This window comes from Akebia trifoliata, chromosome 7 (assembly GCF_017979445.1).
Source record: "Akebia trifoliata isolate Shusen 1 chromosome 7, ASM1797944v1, whole genome shotgun sequence".
Classification (NCBI taxonomy): domain Eukaryota; kingdom Viridiplantae; phylum Streptophyta; class Magnoliopsida; order Ranunculales; family Lardizabalaceae; genus Akebia; species Akebia trifoliata.
In genome coordinates this window covers 20,706,426-20,726,400 of record NC_141381.1, presented here as the reverse complement: position 1 = coordinate 20,726,400, position 19,975 = coordinate 20,706,426, and the positions used below count along the sequence as shown (strand labels likewise).

At 33.4% G+C, this 19,975-nt stretch overlaps 1 protein-coding gene across 1 annotated transcript; it reads right to left on the bottom strand.

Moving 5' to 3' along the window:
- Positions 1-11,288: 11,288 nt before the first annotated feature.
- Positions 11,289-15,674, bottom strand: LOC147398369 (serine/threonine-protein kinase PBL27-like). Its single transcript, XM_086446711.1, has 5 exons — positions 15,614-15,674; positions 14,341-14,597; positions 14,111-14,243; positions 11,682-12,016; positions 11,289-11,600 (listed from the first exon to the last, which is right to left on the bottom strand). Exons 1-5 carry the CDS (start codon positions 15,672-15,674, stop codon positions 11,289-11,291), a joined length of 1,098 nt encoding a protein of 365 aa, XP_086302837.1.
- Positions 15,675-19,975: the final 4,301 nt, after the last annotated feature.

Below are 19,975 nucleotides of genomic sequence, written 5' to 3'. Positions count from 1 at the left end.
AGACAATTTCAATTACACACCACCCAAGAAGTCAGTTCATCCTTAACTCACAAAGATAAGTACTACTTAACACCATAGAAAAAGAACAAAGAGTTTTTTTTAACTCTTTTTTACTAGTACTTCATCAATTAGTTTAGTGACTGGTTACTACCCATTGAATCTACTTTTTTAGATTTTTATTTATGTAGATTGGATTTTCATCACATACTATATCTTTACATAGGCTTTAATCCCATTTCCCTCAATGATTTAATTACTAAACCTTTAGTTAGTGGTTTTCTTAATAGATCTGTTAAGTTGTTTTTGACTTCACAAAATCAATAACAACCCCGTCATCCGTCAATAGTTGCCTGACTACACTATGTCTAAAATGAATGTGTCTACTTTTACCATCATATATATGATTTTTAGTCTTGGCTATAGCAACTTGACTATCATATTGAATAAATATTGATGGCATTGGTTTATCCCATAAGGGAATACTTATTAATAGGTTTCTCAGTCATTCCGCCTCAATCCCAATCAACTATAATACAATGAATTTTGATTACATTGTAGATTTAGCCATACATGTCTACTTAGATGATTTTCAAGAGACGACTCATCCACCTAGTGTGAAAATATAACCACTAGTGGACTTGGATTCATCAGATTTTGAAATTATATTCCAATCAATATACCCTTTTAACACATTTAGGCTTTCATTAAAATATAAGCTCATATCCATAGTTCCTTTCAAATATCTGGAATTGTCACTAATGTTGTCCTGTGATCTTTACTATGATTACTAGTGAATCTACTTAACACCCCGCAACAAAAGTAATATTTGGATGAGTATAGTTCATTAGATACATCAAACTTCCTATAATCCTAGCATATTCTTTTTGTGATACACTATCACTTTTATTCTTTTTTAACTTCATGTTCGAATCTAAAGGAGTTAAATAGGCACTATCAAAATGCCCAAATTTCTTTAAAACTTTCTCTACATAGTGATTTTGTGACAATACAAATTCTGCTTCTTTCTTTACTATTTTAATCCCTATCATGACATCAACTTCTCCTAAATTCTTCATCTCAAATTTGCATTTTAAAAAAGATTTAGTATCTTCAACAACTTTCATATTTGTTTTCAAAATCAACATATCATCTACGTACAAGAAAATGATTACATTGATTTTGCAATTAAATTTGATATACTCGCACTTATCACAACCATTAAAGATATATAATTAAACTTTTCATTCCATTGCTTAAGTACTTTTTTTAATCCATGTAAGGACTTTTCTAACTTATATGCTTTATTCTCTTGGCCAAGAATCACACACCATTCAGGTTGTTTCATATAACTTTTTTTTTTCTAAATCACCATTTAAGAATGTCGTTTTGACATTCATTTGGTAAACAACTAGTTTGTAAATCGAAGCTAAGGCTACTAATACTCTAACAGTAGCAACCCTATTAACTGGAGAGTATGTGTCAAAGTAATATATCCCTTCTTTCTATCTAAAGCCTTTGGTGACCAACCTCGCTTTAAACTTAACTATTAATCCATCTGATCTTAGTTTCTTTTTAAATACCCATTTGTATCAAATATGTTTGTTGGCTTTGGGTAAGTCGATTAATTCCCAACTATGGTTTAACATAATTGATTCTAATTCAATATTAATAGCCTGTTTAAAAAAAATAGCATCAAAAGATGTCATCGCTTCTTGGTGAGATAATGGATCATCATCCACTAAATAAGTATAAAAATCATCTCTTAAATTGGTTTCTTTTCTAACTCTTTTACTCATTCTAGGCTCTATTTTTTCTACAATCTCACTAGGATCTAAATCTTGAGGTAAATGATCAAGAATTGGTGGTTCACCTTCTTCCACTATTTTTCCTTTGTCATTAAAGCTTAAAGAAGCTTCAACCTTCATTGAGAAAATATCCTCAAAAAATTCAATATCCTTAGCCTCAATAATAACATTGCTTTCTATTTCATTTTCACTAGACGTTAAGGTTAAGAATCTATAGGAAGTGATATTTTTTTAATATTCTAAGAGCACATAATCAACTATTTTAGAACTTATTTTTCTCTTTTTCATTTCTAGGAGTCTTACTTTACAAAGACATCCCCATACTTTAAGATAACTTAAATTTAACAGTCCATAACTCATATGAACTTTTTCCTAATTTTCTATGAGGTATTCTATTAGTTACATGACAAACTGTGAGAATTGCTTCTCCCCACATGTTAGTAAGCCAACTAGAAATTAAAAGGAAAACATTCAACATCTCCTTCATAGATCTATTTTTCCTTTTTGCAATGCCATTTGACTCGAGTGAATATGGATGAGTCATTTCATGAATAATCTCATTTTGTTCACAAAATTGACTAAGGAGATTTGAATAATATTCTCCCCCTCTATCAGATCTTAATCTTTTAATTTTCTTCTCTAATTGATTCTCTACTTCATTCTTATACTTAATGAACATAATTTCTACTTTATTCTTACTTTTAAGTAGATAGATTCTTGTGTACCTAGAGTAATCATACCCAAAGGTAATGTAATATCTTTTACCTCCTCTAGATTCTAAACTATTATAGTCACTAAGATCACTAAGAATGAGATTAAGAAGTTTTGAAGTAGTTTTAGATACACTATGGTGTGGTTTGCAGGTAAATTTCAATTATACACAAATCTCACATTTATCTAACTCCTTAGCTTCTAGACTAGGTGTAGACACCCCATTTTTGCACTCACCTGATTAACCAACTCGTCAACCCGATCGCAATGATTCCCAATGATGGATGTGTATTCCATTGCTTTATTTTGTTACCAGATGTGTTTCAGAAATCCGGATGAGGTATCTCGAACTGACAAAATCTTAGAAATCACGCTACGCTAGGAAAATACGACTCCAGAAACATAGAAATCATCATCTTGCAAATCAAAAAGAAGCTTCACGATAAAAATCACTAAAAATTGACCAAATTACCAAAATACCCCTAACATCAAAACAACCCTAGAGCCTACATTACGCTTAGGAAAACCCATTCAAACACATAAAACAACAAATCGGAACCAAATAAATCATTTCACCAATTTTAACAGAATTCGACAAAATTACGAAAATACCCCTCATAAAGTTCACGATCATTTCATACAAAAAAAACTTCATAAATGACAAAAACCAACATTCTCATTGAATGCCTTACGAAAAACTGATTCCAAAACATCCTGGAACATGGAAAAACGACTTAAAACGTAAAAAATCCTCTTCGAGGGCAAAATGGTAATTTCATAATTTTAAAAATTAAAGATTTCGAAATTAATAAATAAATCATTAAATAATGTAAAGTGAAACATTAATAAAATTAATTTTAAAATGTGAACAAAAATTTGATAGATTTCGTTTCTGAACAAGAAGATAAGAGTCGGGCTCAACCTTTAATCGAGAAAGGAAAGGTTTTTGACCTTGAAACAAAAAATAATTCTTAAAGAGATTCAAATAGAAACCATCTTATCCCTAAAGGAACACCAGGGGATAATGAATTTACTCAAAAATTTCAAAAGACTTGTTCGTGTGATCATATGAGGGTATGTTAGGTACAAGCTTGGGTATTGTTCAACACGGAATAGATACTCGTCTATATCGATGGAATCAAAGAAGATGTTATAAAATGTATCAGCACTATCCTTACTACATCTTGAGTTTCAAATCACATATTATCAGTCGATATGGGGGTATCTTTTGAACTGATCTCTGATAATGGGTAGTACTTCAAAGCATAAATCATTACTCTATGTTTAAAGTTGAAGATCCGGAAGCACAAATCATCCCCCTACCGTCCTCAGATCAATGGAACGGTTGAAGCAGTTAGTAAGAGTCTCAAGACTATCATCAGGAAAATGTGTCAATCACATCAAGATTGGTCAGAAAAATTATCATTCACGCTATGGACATATCGAACTTCAATTCGATCCTCTACTGGAGCTACTCCCTACTCCTTAGTGTATGGCATGGAAGCAGTCTTGCCAGTTGAAATAGAAATTTCGTCTCTCAGGGTCTTGTTGGAAAATCATTTGTTAGAAACAGATTGGGTTCGTCAACAGTATGAAGAATTAAACTTGATCAAAGAAAACGAGTTAAAGCCCTATACCATGTGCAAGTTTATTTAAGAAGAGTCACCCGTGCATTTGACAAAAAGGTCAAAGCTCATCATTTACAAATCAAGGATTTAAGTATCAGACTTCAAAGAAAATTGAACACTCCTCCTCGACTATAGGAGAAAGTCTGAACCCAATTGGAGAAATTCATTCATTAAGGAAATACTGTCTGGAAAAGTCGTCAAACTTCAAGATCATGATGGAAGTGAACTACCAGAGTCAACCAACCTAGACCGGATCAAATGGTACTACATTTAAGGAGGCCATCTTTGGCCGAATCAATTTTCCTGCTACCCAGTTCATTATGTCCTTGCAGCCTGTTAAAAAAAAATGATGCCTTTTTCTTTTTCAGCCCGATCACCTAACCTAGGGGAGGGAAAAATCTGAACTACGTTTTGGTCTGATCCCAAAAATTTGGGGTACGTACGCAACCTGAGAAGTTACTTCAGGCCCGACCACATCAAAATAAAAAAATATATATAGATTCCCCGACAAAGGAAAAATCTAAAAAGAAAAAAAATTCAAAAGAAAAAGAAATATCATCCAAAATGGGGAAGAAAGTTTAAGAAAATTTTTTTAAATGAAATGCCACACAAGGGGCATTTGGGTTTTTGAGCCTCAAAATTCCTTTCTTTTTATGCCTAGTCCCAAACCTACCTATAAAAGTCCTCCTAAGTACCGTGTGAAAAAGTCAAGGAGGGTAGCGAAGCATGATCAGACAGTAATTCTAGAACTTTAGAAGAGAAGAAAAAGATTTTAAAAAAAAAAATGATGAAGCCTGCTAAGTTGAAAACCCGAAAAGGGCAACTTAGGCAAAAATTAAGGCAAGCTTGCAAAGTTGAAAATCTGAAAGGACAATTTTGGCAACAATCAGAGCCAAGAAAAAAGAAAAAGCTCGTTAGATCGAAAACCTGAAAAGGCGATCTAGGCAAAAGCTAGAGCAAGCTCGCTAAATTGAAAACCTGAAAAGGCGATCTAGGCAAAAATTAGAGCAATAAAGAAAAACAGAAGAAAATCCCAAGTTGAAAGCGGCCCGAGCTGAAACATCAGAAGTCCGAATCATCAAGTTCAATACTCAGCTTAAACCAGGCATAGATTCAGAAGCCACAAGTATCTTGTCTATGATCGATATGAAAATTCTTACTTTCCCAAGTGAACCAATGGAGAGAAGGGTGAATTCTATGATGAGTCTCAAAAGGAAATATTTTGTTTTCTTGAGCCTGACTCAAAATCTTCAATAAAATTAATCAAAATTAAAAGTTGGATCTTTATTGCGCTTGTGGTAATCAAATATTTCAAACCTTCATGCAATGGGCATTTTTCTTTTTCTCTAAATTATGTAATTGCCCTCCGTATACCAGGGGCATTTTTTTAATGATGTGTTCAATTATTTTCAATGCCATGTTTATTGTCAAACTAGGGACATTTTGTTTTGGAGCAATGTTAATCCTAAAAACCTCAAACTTAAGGTTACCCTCTTGATAACAGTTCTTCAAAAAAGCTCTTGAGGTTCAAAAGAAATAAAAACTCAGGTTTTAAATTCATAAAACTTTTGGATAAATCCTTGAGGTTCAAACAAAGCACTTCGGATCTCACATTTGACTGTGTCCAGAGATCAACTAATATGGTATTCCCAGATCCAATCATTCCTGGATTCGATCATTTCTCTTCCAGATTCAGTATCTTCCAGATTTGTTCAATTCACTCTGATCAGTCTTTTCCAAATTCATTTATTCTTTTCCAAAATTCCTTCATTCCTTCGCCAATTTTGCTCAATTGCCGCCAAGGGTTAACTTGGATTTTGCTCAGTTGCCGCCAAGGGTTTTCTTGGAATTATGCTCAGATGCCGTCGAGGGTTTTCTCGGAACTATGCTCCGATGCCGCCAAGGGTTTTCTTGAAATTATGCTCAGATGCCGCCGAGGGTTTTCTCGAAACTATGCTCAGATGCCGCCAAGGGTTTTTTTGGAACTATTTCACCTTGGGCAGGTAGAGTAGGACTCCAAAAAAAAATTAGTTCATTACTCTTTCACTCCGAGTAGGTAGAGTAGAACTTCCCAAAAAAATTTCATTACTCTTTCACCCTGGGCAGGTAGAATAGGACTCTCAAAACAATTAGTTCATTACTCTTTCACTCCGAGTAGGTAGAGTAGAACTTCCCAAAATAATTAGTTCATTACTCTTTCACTCCGAGTAGGTAGAGTAGAACTTCCTGAAATAATTAGTTCATTACTCTTTCACCTTAGGCAGGTAGAGTAGGACTCTCAAAAAACTTAGTTCATTACTCTTTCACTCCAAGTAGGTAGAGTAGAACTTTCCCAAAAAAAAAAAGATTAGTTCATTACTCTTTCACCCTGGGCAGGTAGAGTAGGACTCCTAAAAAGTTAGTTCATTACTCTTTCACTCCGAGCAGGTAGAGTAGAACTTCCCAAAAAAATAGTTCATTACTCTTTCACCCTGGGCAGGTAGAGTAGGACTCCCAAAAAGCTTAGTTCATTACTCTTTCACTCAGAGTAGGTAGAGTAGAACTTTTCCAAAAAAAACAAAAAAAAAAAAATTTAGTTCATTACTCTTTCACCCTGGGCAGGTAGAGTAGGACTCCCAAAAAAATTAGTTCATTACTCTTTCACTCCGAGTAGGTAGAGTAGAACTTCCCAAAAAAATTAGTTCATTACTCTTTCACCCTGGGCAGGTAGAGTAGGACTCTCAAAAAAAATATAAATTCATTACTTTTTCACTTAGAGTAGGTAGAGTAGGACATTCAACTTTCTCCCAACTTTTGCTCAGATTTGTCTCAAATCTCATTCAAATTTTCTCGAGTTTTGTTTTACTCAGTTTCACACAGTGCACACACTTCCACATTTGTTTTATTAGTCAAGGAGAATTTTCTAAAATTCAAGGATCTGACACTATCAGTGAGAGCTCTCGCTCAAGGACAACTTTTTAGTTCGGGGAGAGCTTTACCTTCAAGGATCCGAACGCCTCGACGAATTGCTAAATCAGGCTACAAAATGAACTGTCACTAGCTTTGGCATTCAGATATCGCACTATCTACCAAAATTGATTTGCTATCTAGTTTGCTTCAACCCTCTGCCAAAGAGGGGCATCTGTAGACACCCCATTTTTGCACTCGCCTGATTAATCAACTCGTCAACCCGATTGCAATGATTCCCAATGATGGATGTGTATTCCATTACTTTATTTTGTTACCAGATGTGTTTCAGAAATCCGGATGAGGTATCTCGAACTGACAAAATCTTAGAAATCACGCTACGCTAGGAAAATACGACTCCAGAAACATAGAAATCATCATCTTGCAAATAAAAAAGAAGCTTCACGATAAAAATCACTAAAAATTGACCAAATTACCAAAATACCCCTAACATCAAAACAACCCTAGAGCCTACATTACGCTTAGGAAAACCCATTCAAACACATAAAACAACAAATCAGAACCAAATAAATCATTTCACCAATTTTAACAGAATTTGACAAAATTACGAAAATACCCCTCATAAAGTTCACGATCATTTCATACAAAAAAAACTTCATAAATGACAAAAACCAACATTCCCATTGAATTCCTTACGAAAAACTGATTCCAAAACATCCTGGAACATGGAAAAACGACTTAAAACGTAAAAAATCCTCTTCGAGGGCAAAATGGTAATTTCACAATTTTAAAAATTAAAGATTTCGAAATTAATAAATAAATCATTAAATAATGTAAAGTGAAACATTAATAAAATTAATTTTAAAATATGAACAAAAAAATTGATCAATCAGGCTTTCAGGCAAAATTGTTGAGGGTTCGCAAGATATTTCTTTAAGGACCCCTCCATTTGGGGGTCCAAAGAATCAAAGATATAATAGAGGGGGGTTCTCCAAAAATTTAAAGTCAATCAAGCAAGACTAAAGTCAAGATATTAAAGTCAATCAAATAAGACTAACGTCAAAATTAAAGTCAATTAAGTAAGACTAGAGTCAAGTATTAAAGTCAATCTCATAAGACTAAAGTCAAAACCCTAAATCAAAACCCTAATCTAAACTAATCAAGTCAATCTCATAAGACTAAGGTCAAAATCCTAAATCAAAATCCTAATCTAAACTAATCAAGTCAATCTCATAAGACTAAAGTCAAAACCCTAAGTCAAAGCCCTAAAGACTAAGTCCATCTCATGAGACCAAAGTCAAAACCATAATTAAAACTCTAAAAGAAACCCTAATCAAACCCTAATGCTTCTAAAAATTTTATAAATAGGAGCCTCCACACCCTATTTTCGTATCAAAGAAAAAACCTTAGAAGAAGTAGGTGAAGAAGCCTCCACAACCTCCCCAAAATCCTAATTTTGGAGCCCCAACTCTTTCCCTAACACCCCTACTTCGATTTTAGCCTAAAAAAACACCTAGAAACCATTCAAAAACATCCCAAAAATCCACAAAAAATTCAAAGCATCCAGATCTAAGAAGGAGATACCTTACCTCGGAGATCAGAAATCAGATCCGGAGATAGAACAAAGCAAGGAGTACGGTACAAGGAGCAGTTTCACTAGATCTGAGGGAATAGAACCTTTGCGTATTGAAGGTAACATTTTTCTATTTTTTTATCTAGGCTTTGGTCATTAGCAATGTAGTCTTACTTGGGATAAGTAGAGACCGGCATTGGCCGGGCGGGATTGGTGTCTAACACCTTCCAACCTCGTAACATGATCCTCGGATTCAGATTTTCTATAGTAGATTAGTTCATTATCCGTTTTAGAGTCAGTTTGGTTCCTAGACCATAATAACTAGGTGGCGACTCCCAAACCTCAAGGGTCAAAAGCGGATCCGCGCACCCGGCGGATCGAGGGCGCTTTCACTAGGTAAGATACATAAAATTTTCAATTTCTTTAGTTTTCCTAAACTAGTGTGTCTTCATCTAACATGTTACAAAGAAATTGATTCAACAAGGTAAGCAGAAGAAGATATATTTTCATTCATAGCATTGAGTACAAATAATTCACCATTTCAATACCCTTTTCTTGGAAATACCTCATTCCTTGTCAATACAAGTTTGTTTGGCTCAAAAACAAGTTTAATACCAGTTTTGTTCAAGAGAGAACAAGACATAAGATTCCTTTTAATGGCGGGAACATGGAGGACATTAGTGAGTGCCAACATCTTCCTAAAAGTTAGCTTGATGTTACTTTGCCTTTTCCAACAACTTGAGATGTCTTCGAGTCTCTTAAGTACACCACTTCAACCCCTACAAGATTGCAAGATGTAAACATCTCCCTCTTTTTACACACGTGCCTCGTAACACTAGTGTCAACAATCCAATCATTAGACTTTTCCACAAGACTAATCTCTAAGAGAATTGTGACTATGTTGTCATCATCTATCTCTATTAAATTCACATGGTTGCCTTTTGATTTTTCTTTGGTCTTCTTAAATCTGCACTCAGTTGCATGATGACCATGTTTACCACACATGAAACAACTGCATTTTAGCTTTTTGAAACCAATGGTGTTCTTCATTCTTAGTTCCTCTTTTTTGAATATCTTCTTAGGTTTGAACCTAGGAGGTTGAAAATCTCTTTCAGTAAGATTGGCTTCGGTGACAAATTGTTTCACTTTACCATTTTTTTCTATGTCTACTAGTATCTTCTATGTTGATATGAATAATGAGGTCTTCAAGAGATTTATCTTTCTTCTTTTGCCTCAAATTAGTCTTGTATTTATTCCAGCTTCCAGGAAATTTCTCAATTAAGGATAACATTACAAATTGTTCAGTCAATTTAATACTTTCATAAGTTAATTCTTGAATGATATTATGAAATTCATTCACTTGGTCCAATTGACTTTCCAACCATAATTAAAAATTCTAGAAATGTTTTGACTATATATTTTTTGACACCCGCATTTTCTATTGCATACTTATCTTCTAATGCCCCTCACACTTCTATAGAAATCTCATACACACAGTAAATATCATACAAAGTGTTTATAAGATAAGATAAAATGTAATTTCTACAAATCCCATTTGCTTTGACCTAATTTTGCAGATTAGGATATGTTTCTACATGTTTTTCTACCTTGAGAACAAACAATGCATTTAAGACTTCAAGGAAGAGAAGCATCTTCTGACTCCATCTTTGGTAAAACTTCCCTTTAAAGGGTTTTGGTTTCAACAAATCCGATTTCACATGTTCAGGTTTGAAATACATGTTTTAGAGTGTAAAAACAAAAATAGAATATAAATAATATTGGTTTTAAGATTGTGGAACTATTTTGGTTCTGTATATAAAACATTAGGGCACGATCAATTTTATAGACAGTAGGCCCATTTCTAAATGTTGGAGGATCCAAATGGTTAGTCAGATCAACGGTTGAAGCTTAAATTTGAGATTTACACCCCTTTGCGTGCGCATCACATGCATACTAAGATTTTTTGACGAGTTGACCCCAAACACAATGGGCTGTAATCCCACGGTGCCTTGGGCCATCATATGCTCGTGAGGTACACTCTCTTTCTCCCTCACATCAAAAAAGGGAAAATTTGTTTTAGCTTATGTTTCACCAATTAAAGAAATGTCTACACTTTACAAATAAAAGTCACGACGTCTTGAATTCAAAACTTACCCTCAACAAAATTCATGAATAAAACTATGAATTTTACCACATGTTTATAATTTAGTTAGTATGCGTCTTCATTCTTAATGTCCACTCACCCGTTGTTGTCAATGATTAAAATTGTACGAATTGACACCTCCCTGCTACCACATGATCTAGTAAATAATTTTCTACAAAATATTGATATGTTTTAAGGACATTTTTGGAGAACACATTGTTTTGAAAATTTTCAACATGAGACGTTAGCATTCCTTGTACGTCAGTTGCCCACAAAACGAAGATCATCTCACAAAAACTTCAGGTTACTTTGAAACTTTTTAATGCTAGCCAATGCTTATTCAACTATTACAGTGAAATGGACTTATATCCAAAATGTACAAAAATTCTAAAACTTGGTCTAAAGGTTAAGTTGAGTCCCCACCCAAGTTGCACCACCATTAATATGAGCGTTTTCCTTCTATACTATTCTGGAAACAACAAAGAAATTTATTGAAAAAGAATAAAACCAAGTTTGTTTCTTCAAAGTGAGACACATCCAAAGCATGTTTTGCTTGTACTCCTCTCTACTTCCTCTCCATCATCTCTGTTTCTTCTTCCATCTTCCTCAATTACATCTCCTTGATGATCTGGAACCACTTCAACATGGTCTACCAATTCAGACAGCATGTTCACCATCTCGCCAATAGTAGGAGGTTTGACAACCCTGTATAGCATACACCTGTATGCCATATCGAGAACATTCGATACCCCTTCCATTGGGTACCCATCATTTTGTAGGTTTGGGTCTACCATCTCTCGGTGTTTCGATCGATCTTTCAACAATGGGTGTGCCTGCATGCATCAAATTAATTTTAAAACACCATCCTTGGAGAAAATTAAAACAAAAACATGTAAGGTAGGATTGATTAATACCCATGAATTAATGTATTGATCTTTAGTTCTTGTCATGTCAATTTCTTTGCGTCCTGTAATTAGCTGCAACAAAAACATCCCGAAGCTTGAGATGTCAGAAGCTAGCATCGATTTTTGTTCCTTGGAAGAAGTTGGAGCAAACTTTGCTGTTCCAAAATCAGACATCTTTGGATGGAATTCTTCGTCCAATAATATGTTGGTTGGTTTTAGATCCTTGAAGAAAACTGGTGGAATCTCAAGCCGTGTCGAAGAGTGCAAGTATTCCATCGCTCTAGCTACACCCGTTGCTATCTTCATCCTTGTGCGCCAGTCTAGTTTCTTTTCAGGTGGCGGATCTATACAACAAGATAAAATCATTTTTGAGCACCAAATTATGGATATTGGCATAAATGTTTGGTCTAATTGTCCTACAAACATAACCTCAGTTTGATTTGTGATTTCTAGCTGTAGGATTTGAACATATTCACAAGTCCTGTTAAAGATTATGTTCAAATCCAATGGCTACATCTAATTAATCAAATTAATTTAAGGTGTGTTTATCAGTTAAAATGCAAAAAATTCTTGCAAGTGATATTGAAAAAGTGTGCCAACTTGTGATTAAATTTAGTCCCTTATCAGAGAATTTTTTAAAAATTGTGACAATTTTGTGATTGTCCTCCTAAATAATAAAGGGCTTTTTCTGATAAACCTCTTCCTTTGACTCAAACTGTTATGAGTTTGGTCCCTTGTCTCCATGGTTTTTAAACTCGTCATAGACCAAAAAGTATTGCCCGAGTTAACTCGGTATCACGGTTGAACTAGACCAACTCACTAAGAAATTTGAGATGACCGTGTATCGTGAGATAAGCGAGATGTCTTGGACGAGATTTTCCAATATCTCATCCGAGACAAACGAAACCTCATAGTAATGAATAAATCGCGAGTTAAACGATACGTATTGAACGAGATTTTCAAAATCTCGTTTGAGTTAAACGAGACAAATGAGTTAAACATCCTCAACCCTATATTCTTTCACCCAAATTGATTTTACTTGATATTTTCAACCAAGTGAACAAAAAAGGATAAGGTTTTGGGGGAAAACGTCATCTTTTTCATCCAATTCAAGACGAAATCGAAGTAGATTTGCTTCATCTTCCTCCAAATCAAGTAAGTTTCATCTTCTTCCTTTCTTCCTTTTGAGATTTTTTTTTTCTCGATTTTTTCCTTTCAAATTACCCTAAACTCAAACTAAGTGTTATATTAGTATTTAAATTATTTTTACGTGTATGAACCTACTATTATCATGCATTTGCATTTTATCGAATTGCAATTAGTGCTTTGATTGATTTCTAACGACTCAATGTTTCCTTATGTTTACATAGAACTCTGGAATAATTCATTTGAAAGTTTAATAGTGCCTGTATGTTATTTCAAGAAAGTTCAAATGGATTGGGGTTTTAGCATAAATTATTTAATGGTAGTGCTTTGATATTTTTTATGGTAAGTTTGGTACTCTTTAAATGTTGTGTTTGAAAAACAAGTTTAGTGCACTTGTGCAATGAAAATGAAACATATGTAATAATGTAAATATTTAATTTATTTATTTTGATAGGTATATTATGAAATTTTTTTTTTAATTCTATGCTTTTTTGGCTTCATTTTTTAATAGGAATCATTTTTGAATTTTTTTTCAGAATTTTTCAGAATTTTTTAAATGGTTAAAAACTATTGTCTCAATGTAGAACAAGACGAGACGTATCATCCGAGTCAACTCGGTATTAGAGCTGAATGAGACGAGACAAGAAACCGAGTTTAAAAACCATGCTTGTCTCTGGCTCTGACCACTCTAATTTGAAATGACAAAATTATTCCTGTTGTTTTGCTATATAATATTTTTCATTTCAAACCCCTCCGATCTATGTGAGGGGTGGATAGTTTCCATACTTCCAAGTTAAGAATGAACTTTAAGGGCTTCTCAGATGACTCTGCAGTCTGCCCCGTGACTCAACTCAGCAAGTAATTGAGAAACTCATTGAGGTGACTCTGGCCTGAGACTCGGTTAACAAGTAGTTAAGTCAAATCATTAATTCCTCCGAGTCAGCTCTAAAATATACTGAGTTGGGTTATAAATTCTACTGATTTAAGTGGCTATATTTAATATTATTTATTTTAATTCTTAAGATACTAAAATCCTCTTTTTAAATATTTTTAAATTTTACTTAATTTTTAATTAGAGTTGCTCCAAACAGCTCACGAAGTGTTGAATGGATTTTCAAGTTTTGAAATTATTAAAAAAAAAAAAAAAAAAAAGAACAACTCAAAGAAAAGCTCCAAAATTAAAAATATGAGCAACTGCAATCTAATCATTCTTACCATGGAGATGATCTGCCAAAGTACCCTCACTCATAAATTCGTAGACAAGAACCCGTTCCCCCCTTCGATACAATAACCAATCAGATTGATAATATTGGGATGATGAAGAAGCGTGAGCATTAGAATTTCCGTCTTAAATACTTCTTCCCCGTGCCTAAATACTTCTTCCCCATGCCTCACATTTGTTATAATCTTTTTCACAGTAACTTCCTATTGGCGATATTTTTCAAACATTTGTTTACAAATCAGAAACTGATGAACGAATCTAGTACTCGAGTCGCTGCGAATTATAGAAAATTATATGTACCTGACCATTTGAGAATGTCCCTTTGTGAACATCTCCAAATGCACCTTGTCCCAAGATAGTGTTTCTGTTGAAATTATTTGTTGCCTCTGTGAGCTCTCTGAAAGTGAACAACCGAGTGCCTTCATGAGTATTACAGTTCTTCAAGAAAGAATTTGAGAAGACATTGTTGCTCGACTCAATTGCAAGCTCTTCTAATGTGTATCTCTTAAGTGAATTAAGAGCCGAAGATTTGCTTGTTTCACCTTTTGTTTCAATTCCTGCATGTTTCATTACTCAAGAAAGAGCAAATTATTGAAAATCTTAACATCAGTAGAAAACGAATAAAGATTAAGAATTTCAATCATTTTGAAATCGAAACAGTCTTAATTATCTCCAATACACAATAACAGAATTTTGAATTAACAATCAGTGCTAATCAATCAAAATCACATTGAATTAATTTCATTAAGGATACTATAGAAATAGATTCTTGACAACAAATTCCATAAAGTTGAATGAAATTTCCATTGTTTGAAATTGAAACCAAGAAAACCTATTTAATTTAAAAAATTAAAATTATGTTAGCACGCAGTTTGATTCCACTTCACAATAACAGAGTTTCGAATTAACAATCAGAGCTAATAACTACGCAATCAAAATCACATTGAACTTTCATTAAAGATACCAAAGAAATATATTCTTGATCACAACAAATTTGATGGTGTTAAATGAAATTTTTATTGAAGAAAAAATGAAATTTCGAATTATATGTTCTAATCTAATTAATTAATCAGAATTAGAAGTAAAAAAAAAAAAGTATATGTGGATCAGATCAAACATTCAAGAAGAAATTATGCGAATTATGAGTGTTTTGATTCAATTCCTGCATTTTTTGTTTACAAGAAAGAGAAAGTGATTCAAATTTTGAAATCAGCAGAAAACTAGAAAAGATTCAGAATTTCAATCGTTTTGAAATTGAAACAAAGAAAATCTATTTAATTTCAACAAAATCGAAATTATGTTACCGTGCAGTCTGATCTCCACTTCACATTAATAGAATTTGGAATTAACAATCAGATCTAATTACCGAGCGATTAAAATCACATTGAATTTTCATTAAAGATACTAAAGAAACAGATTCTTGACAAACAAATTCGATAATGTTAAATGAAATTTCTATTGAAATTAAACCAAAAAGAGATTTCGAATTAAATTTTGTTATCTAATAATCAATCAGAATAAGAAGTAAAAAATGTGGATCAGATCAAACAATGAAGAAGTAATTAAAAATCACCTGAAGAAGATCCAGAAGGCATGTCTTCCTCTATTTCTTCTATTTCTCTTGCTCGATTCATCTCCAGTTGATTAAGATCAAGAGAAAAAAAAAAATTGATCTTCTTTTCTGTAATAAATCAAAATCTCCTGAACAAAAATTTCAGAAACTCAAATCTTTCAGTCTCTCATGTTTTCCTGTACGTAAGTTTCTTCCCTCATATATGTAAGATTGAAGAACCCCTGTTTCCCTCCAATTTAGAATCTTTCTATTGTATAATGCCGTTGGACAGTAAAATATCCAATGCCAATTAACATATGGCATGTGTGTAAATTGTGAACTTAACTTCGTCTTTGATGGTTTTAGATGACTACTGAGTCGAGTCAAGATGTTGACGATTCACGAGTCAACTTGGATTAACGAAAAAACCAATTTATCAAATTGATAATTATTTTAGAAATAATTTTTAGAATTTTAAAGTAAATAATAAATAGTAATATATTTTGGGATCAACTGGTTGCGTACACCAATAATTGTTGGTTGCACTCTAGCATTAAAAAAATAGTTTTTTAAAGCCTCAAATTTGACCTACTAATTGAGCTTCATTATGCCAATCTTATGATTTAGGGGCTTATTCATCTTCCCATTACTTCTTCTATGTTTGTCCTCTATTTTCTTAGAGATTAATTTTGCTCATGTTTTTTTCGGTGGTTCTAGTTAAAGGTATTGGTTTTTCACTTTCTATTTAGGTATTGTTTAGAAATTGATAAAAGTCTATGTTTGGATCTTATTTCTTGAAATTCTATGATCACTAACAAGTCTGAAGTGTCAACATGGATTCCAACGAGTTTCTTAAGCCTCACAATGACTTTAAAATCGTCAAAACCAAATCTTGGCTTATCAATCTGAACATATGATGATTATAAGGGATTTTTGATGTTTGTAAATATATTAGACCATACAAATTAAATATTTTTTTATTTTTGGAGTATAATCAATGGAGTGCAATTTGTTAATAGAAGGTGTGCAACTAGTCGGTCCCTATATTTGTTTTATAAATTAAAATATTGAATATAATCACATAATTGTCAAATTTTAACGTAAGTCTGATTTTTGAGTTGACTTAGTAAGGTAGTTACTACGTCAAAATGCACCATAAACGACTGTTTAAACATCACAAAGCAGTCGTTTTAAAGTGAGTCATTTTTCATTTGTGACAAACATTGTCAGTAGGAAAAGTGTCGTCATAAACAACTGTTTTCAACTGTCGGAAAAAATGACCGTTCTTTAATAGTCATTTTTTCTTGATTTTTTAGTGAAAAAATTAAAAAAAAATTTATAATTGCCCATATTAGAAGAAAAATTATCAAAAGAAGCTAACCAAATCACATAATGCAAAACCCCAAAAACAAAATGAAAGTCTAGATGGATGCATAGAAAGCACACTAAAGCTAAGCATCATTATAGGTCGCTATTTTTTCCCAAGTACAAGTGCCTTTATCATCGCTTCACTCATACCGTCAGCATATAGGAACTTGTGACCTCAATCCTTTAGTTCGTGATAATGAATCCATGGGAGCTTTCCAACGATGTAGCGTTGGAGGCTAACAGTGCAAGTAAATCGTCATCTCCATGCCATAGGTGGACAAAACCTTCGTTATTTGGAAATGGGTTCTCGAGATCCACAGGACTGAATTCCCAATTTCCAAAATCAATCATCATGTCATGATGGAGGGGCTCAAATTCTCCTTGCTACTTCTAAGCAAGAGTTATGTTATTAAATTACAATGACAATTTGAAACTTTGAATCAGTCAAGAGATAGGCGATATTCAAAGGAAGAACTATTGAGAATAAATGTGCATCTTAATGTTTTAATAGATCAAACATATGAATTGAGAAAGTAAAAGTAGATTTGAAGACACGTGGATGAATACAAGACATTGCTATAGATAGGAAGCGAACATTCAGCGAAATTGTTGTTGATGATGATATCTAGGTAAGCAATAATTCTTCTATATCACTACATCATAATGCGCAATAAACGACTGCTCTTACAGTCGTTTTAAAAGGAGTCGCGTTTAATTTGCGACTGTCGATAAATGTTGGAAAAAACCACGGTTTTAAGCCGTCGTAAAAAACGACTGTTAATGACAGTAAAAAAAAAATGACTGTTAACGACAGTCGTTTTTCTGGATTTATAATAAAAAAAATTATTTTTCAAGATTTATAATTTAAAAAAGGAGAGATTCTATAGTCACATCAACTTTTGCTAAGCCACCCCAATCAGTTGGGAGCTCTGTTGGATTTAGAGACTCCTGAACTTTACCTAAAGCCCTTTCTGCCATTTTGACCTTTTCTTGTCCCTGGTATGTACATGAATCAAGTGATTGTTGAAATAAAATATAAATATAAACACAGTTAAGTCAACAAATTAGGTGAAGAGTGCAACGGTTCCAGAACGTACTCTTAGTTGCCATGTTTTTTGCTTCTAGCATCTCAACGTGAGCTTCAGTGATTTCAATTTTCATTTTTGAAACGAGATTATCTTGCTTAGAAATAGAAAGTGGAGCACTGTTTTTTAGGACAGCATTTGCCATCTAATCCTTTATCTTTTGATTTAAGCATTTTTCCTATACAAAATTGCAAAGCCAAAGGTCTTTGTACTACGGATAAAACATGGATAAAAAAATAACCTCTTAAACAACTACCAAGCACACTGAAACCAAAATCAGCAACTTAATACTAGAATCTAAACAAAGTTTATCATTTTAACTTAAAAATTGAAAATATATAAATGTCTTCCAAGTGAAACATCAAACCTTCCTTTCAATTTCTAACCCAAAGCAAAATATAACCATAGTTATAGTTACTTCTCCAAAATCCTTGCAGATTCAAGAAATTGCAATGCATACCCAACATCTTCAGCACGTAAATCGATGCCAACCACAGTTGTGAGATCAATATATGAGCTTCAGGAGCCTCATCATCACAAGTTGGCATTAATGAACTATTCTCTTCATCTATCCTTTATTTTTTGTTAATAAGTTCCAGATAGATTATCTCAGAAATCTTTGTGGGTAGATCCGTCTTCTCTAGCAGACTTGATCTAAGTTCCGCTCCTATCAAGTCCTGTTAGAAATTCCTTACAGTGAAAAAAAAAATTTATTGTTGGCTACAAGATCTGCTTCCACTTAACTTGAAAAGAAAATTACAACCACAAGAACAGAGATAACTTATCCAAGGCAAAAACTCAAACTATAACAGATAGAAATTTCTTAACCAAGACAATTTTTTGTGCCCAACAGTGTACACCTTATCTTCTTGAGCTTTAGCAGTGAAATATTGTCCAAATTTTCATGAACAATAATTTATCCCATTGCTGCAATTACTACATATTTATCTACTCGATAAATAATAGATAACAACACTATCCTTATTTGACACAACAAAGCACATCATAATCAAACTTTGGTAGAAACAAGCAACAATGAATGGTTTCAGCCCAAGTACATGACTGCCTATGTACCAAGTCAACAAATCCACGTGAAATAGAAGTGTAGAATGGACCATTTACACATTCAAGTCATTTCAAAGCTAGGGTAAATCAATCTAAACAAGATACATAGGAGACAAAAGGCTGTGGAACATCAAAAAAAAGATAGGACCAAGATTTTCCCGTACAACCATAAACAAAGGCAATAATCTCACATCAACAGCAAATACCAAGCAAGTTTTCCAGTTATTTGCAAGAATAACGAAATCAGCTGGAAAAATAAGATAAGCCTAAATATCGGGGATAACTCAATGAAAACAAATGCATATACTTCAAGATTTAGATCAATGGAACCAACACAACCTGGTTTATCAAAGCAGTAGACCAGGAAAAAAGTTCAATACATATATATATATATATAGGGTCCCGTTCGGCACCCTAAGTTTTACCACACACTTTAACAAACGCGTTTTGTCCTACATGGGTTAGAAGTTTCGGAATGGGCTGATTTTTGGTGAGGATGATCTCTATGGTGAGGAGATCATCCTCACCAAAAATCAGCTCATTCCAAAACTTCTAACCCCCAAAAATGATTTACAAAAAATGGACGGTCCACGATTTTTCAACTTGTAAACATGGGGCTAAACATTTCGGAATGGGCTGATTTTTAGGGAGGATGATCTTCTAATCATAGAGATCATCCTCACCAAAAATCAGCCCATTCCAAATCTTCTAACCCATGTAGGACAAAAAACGTTTGTTAAAGTGTGTGGTAAAACTTAGGGTGCTGAACATTTCCCATATATATATATATATATATATAGGGTCACGTTCCCTGGCTAACGTTTTGCCCAACCGTTTACCAAACTTATATCAACCGTTTGATCTA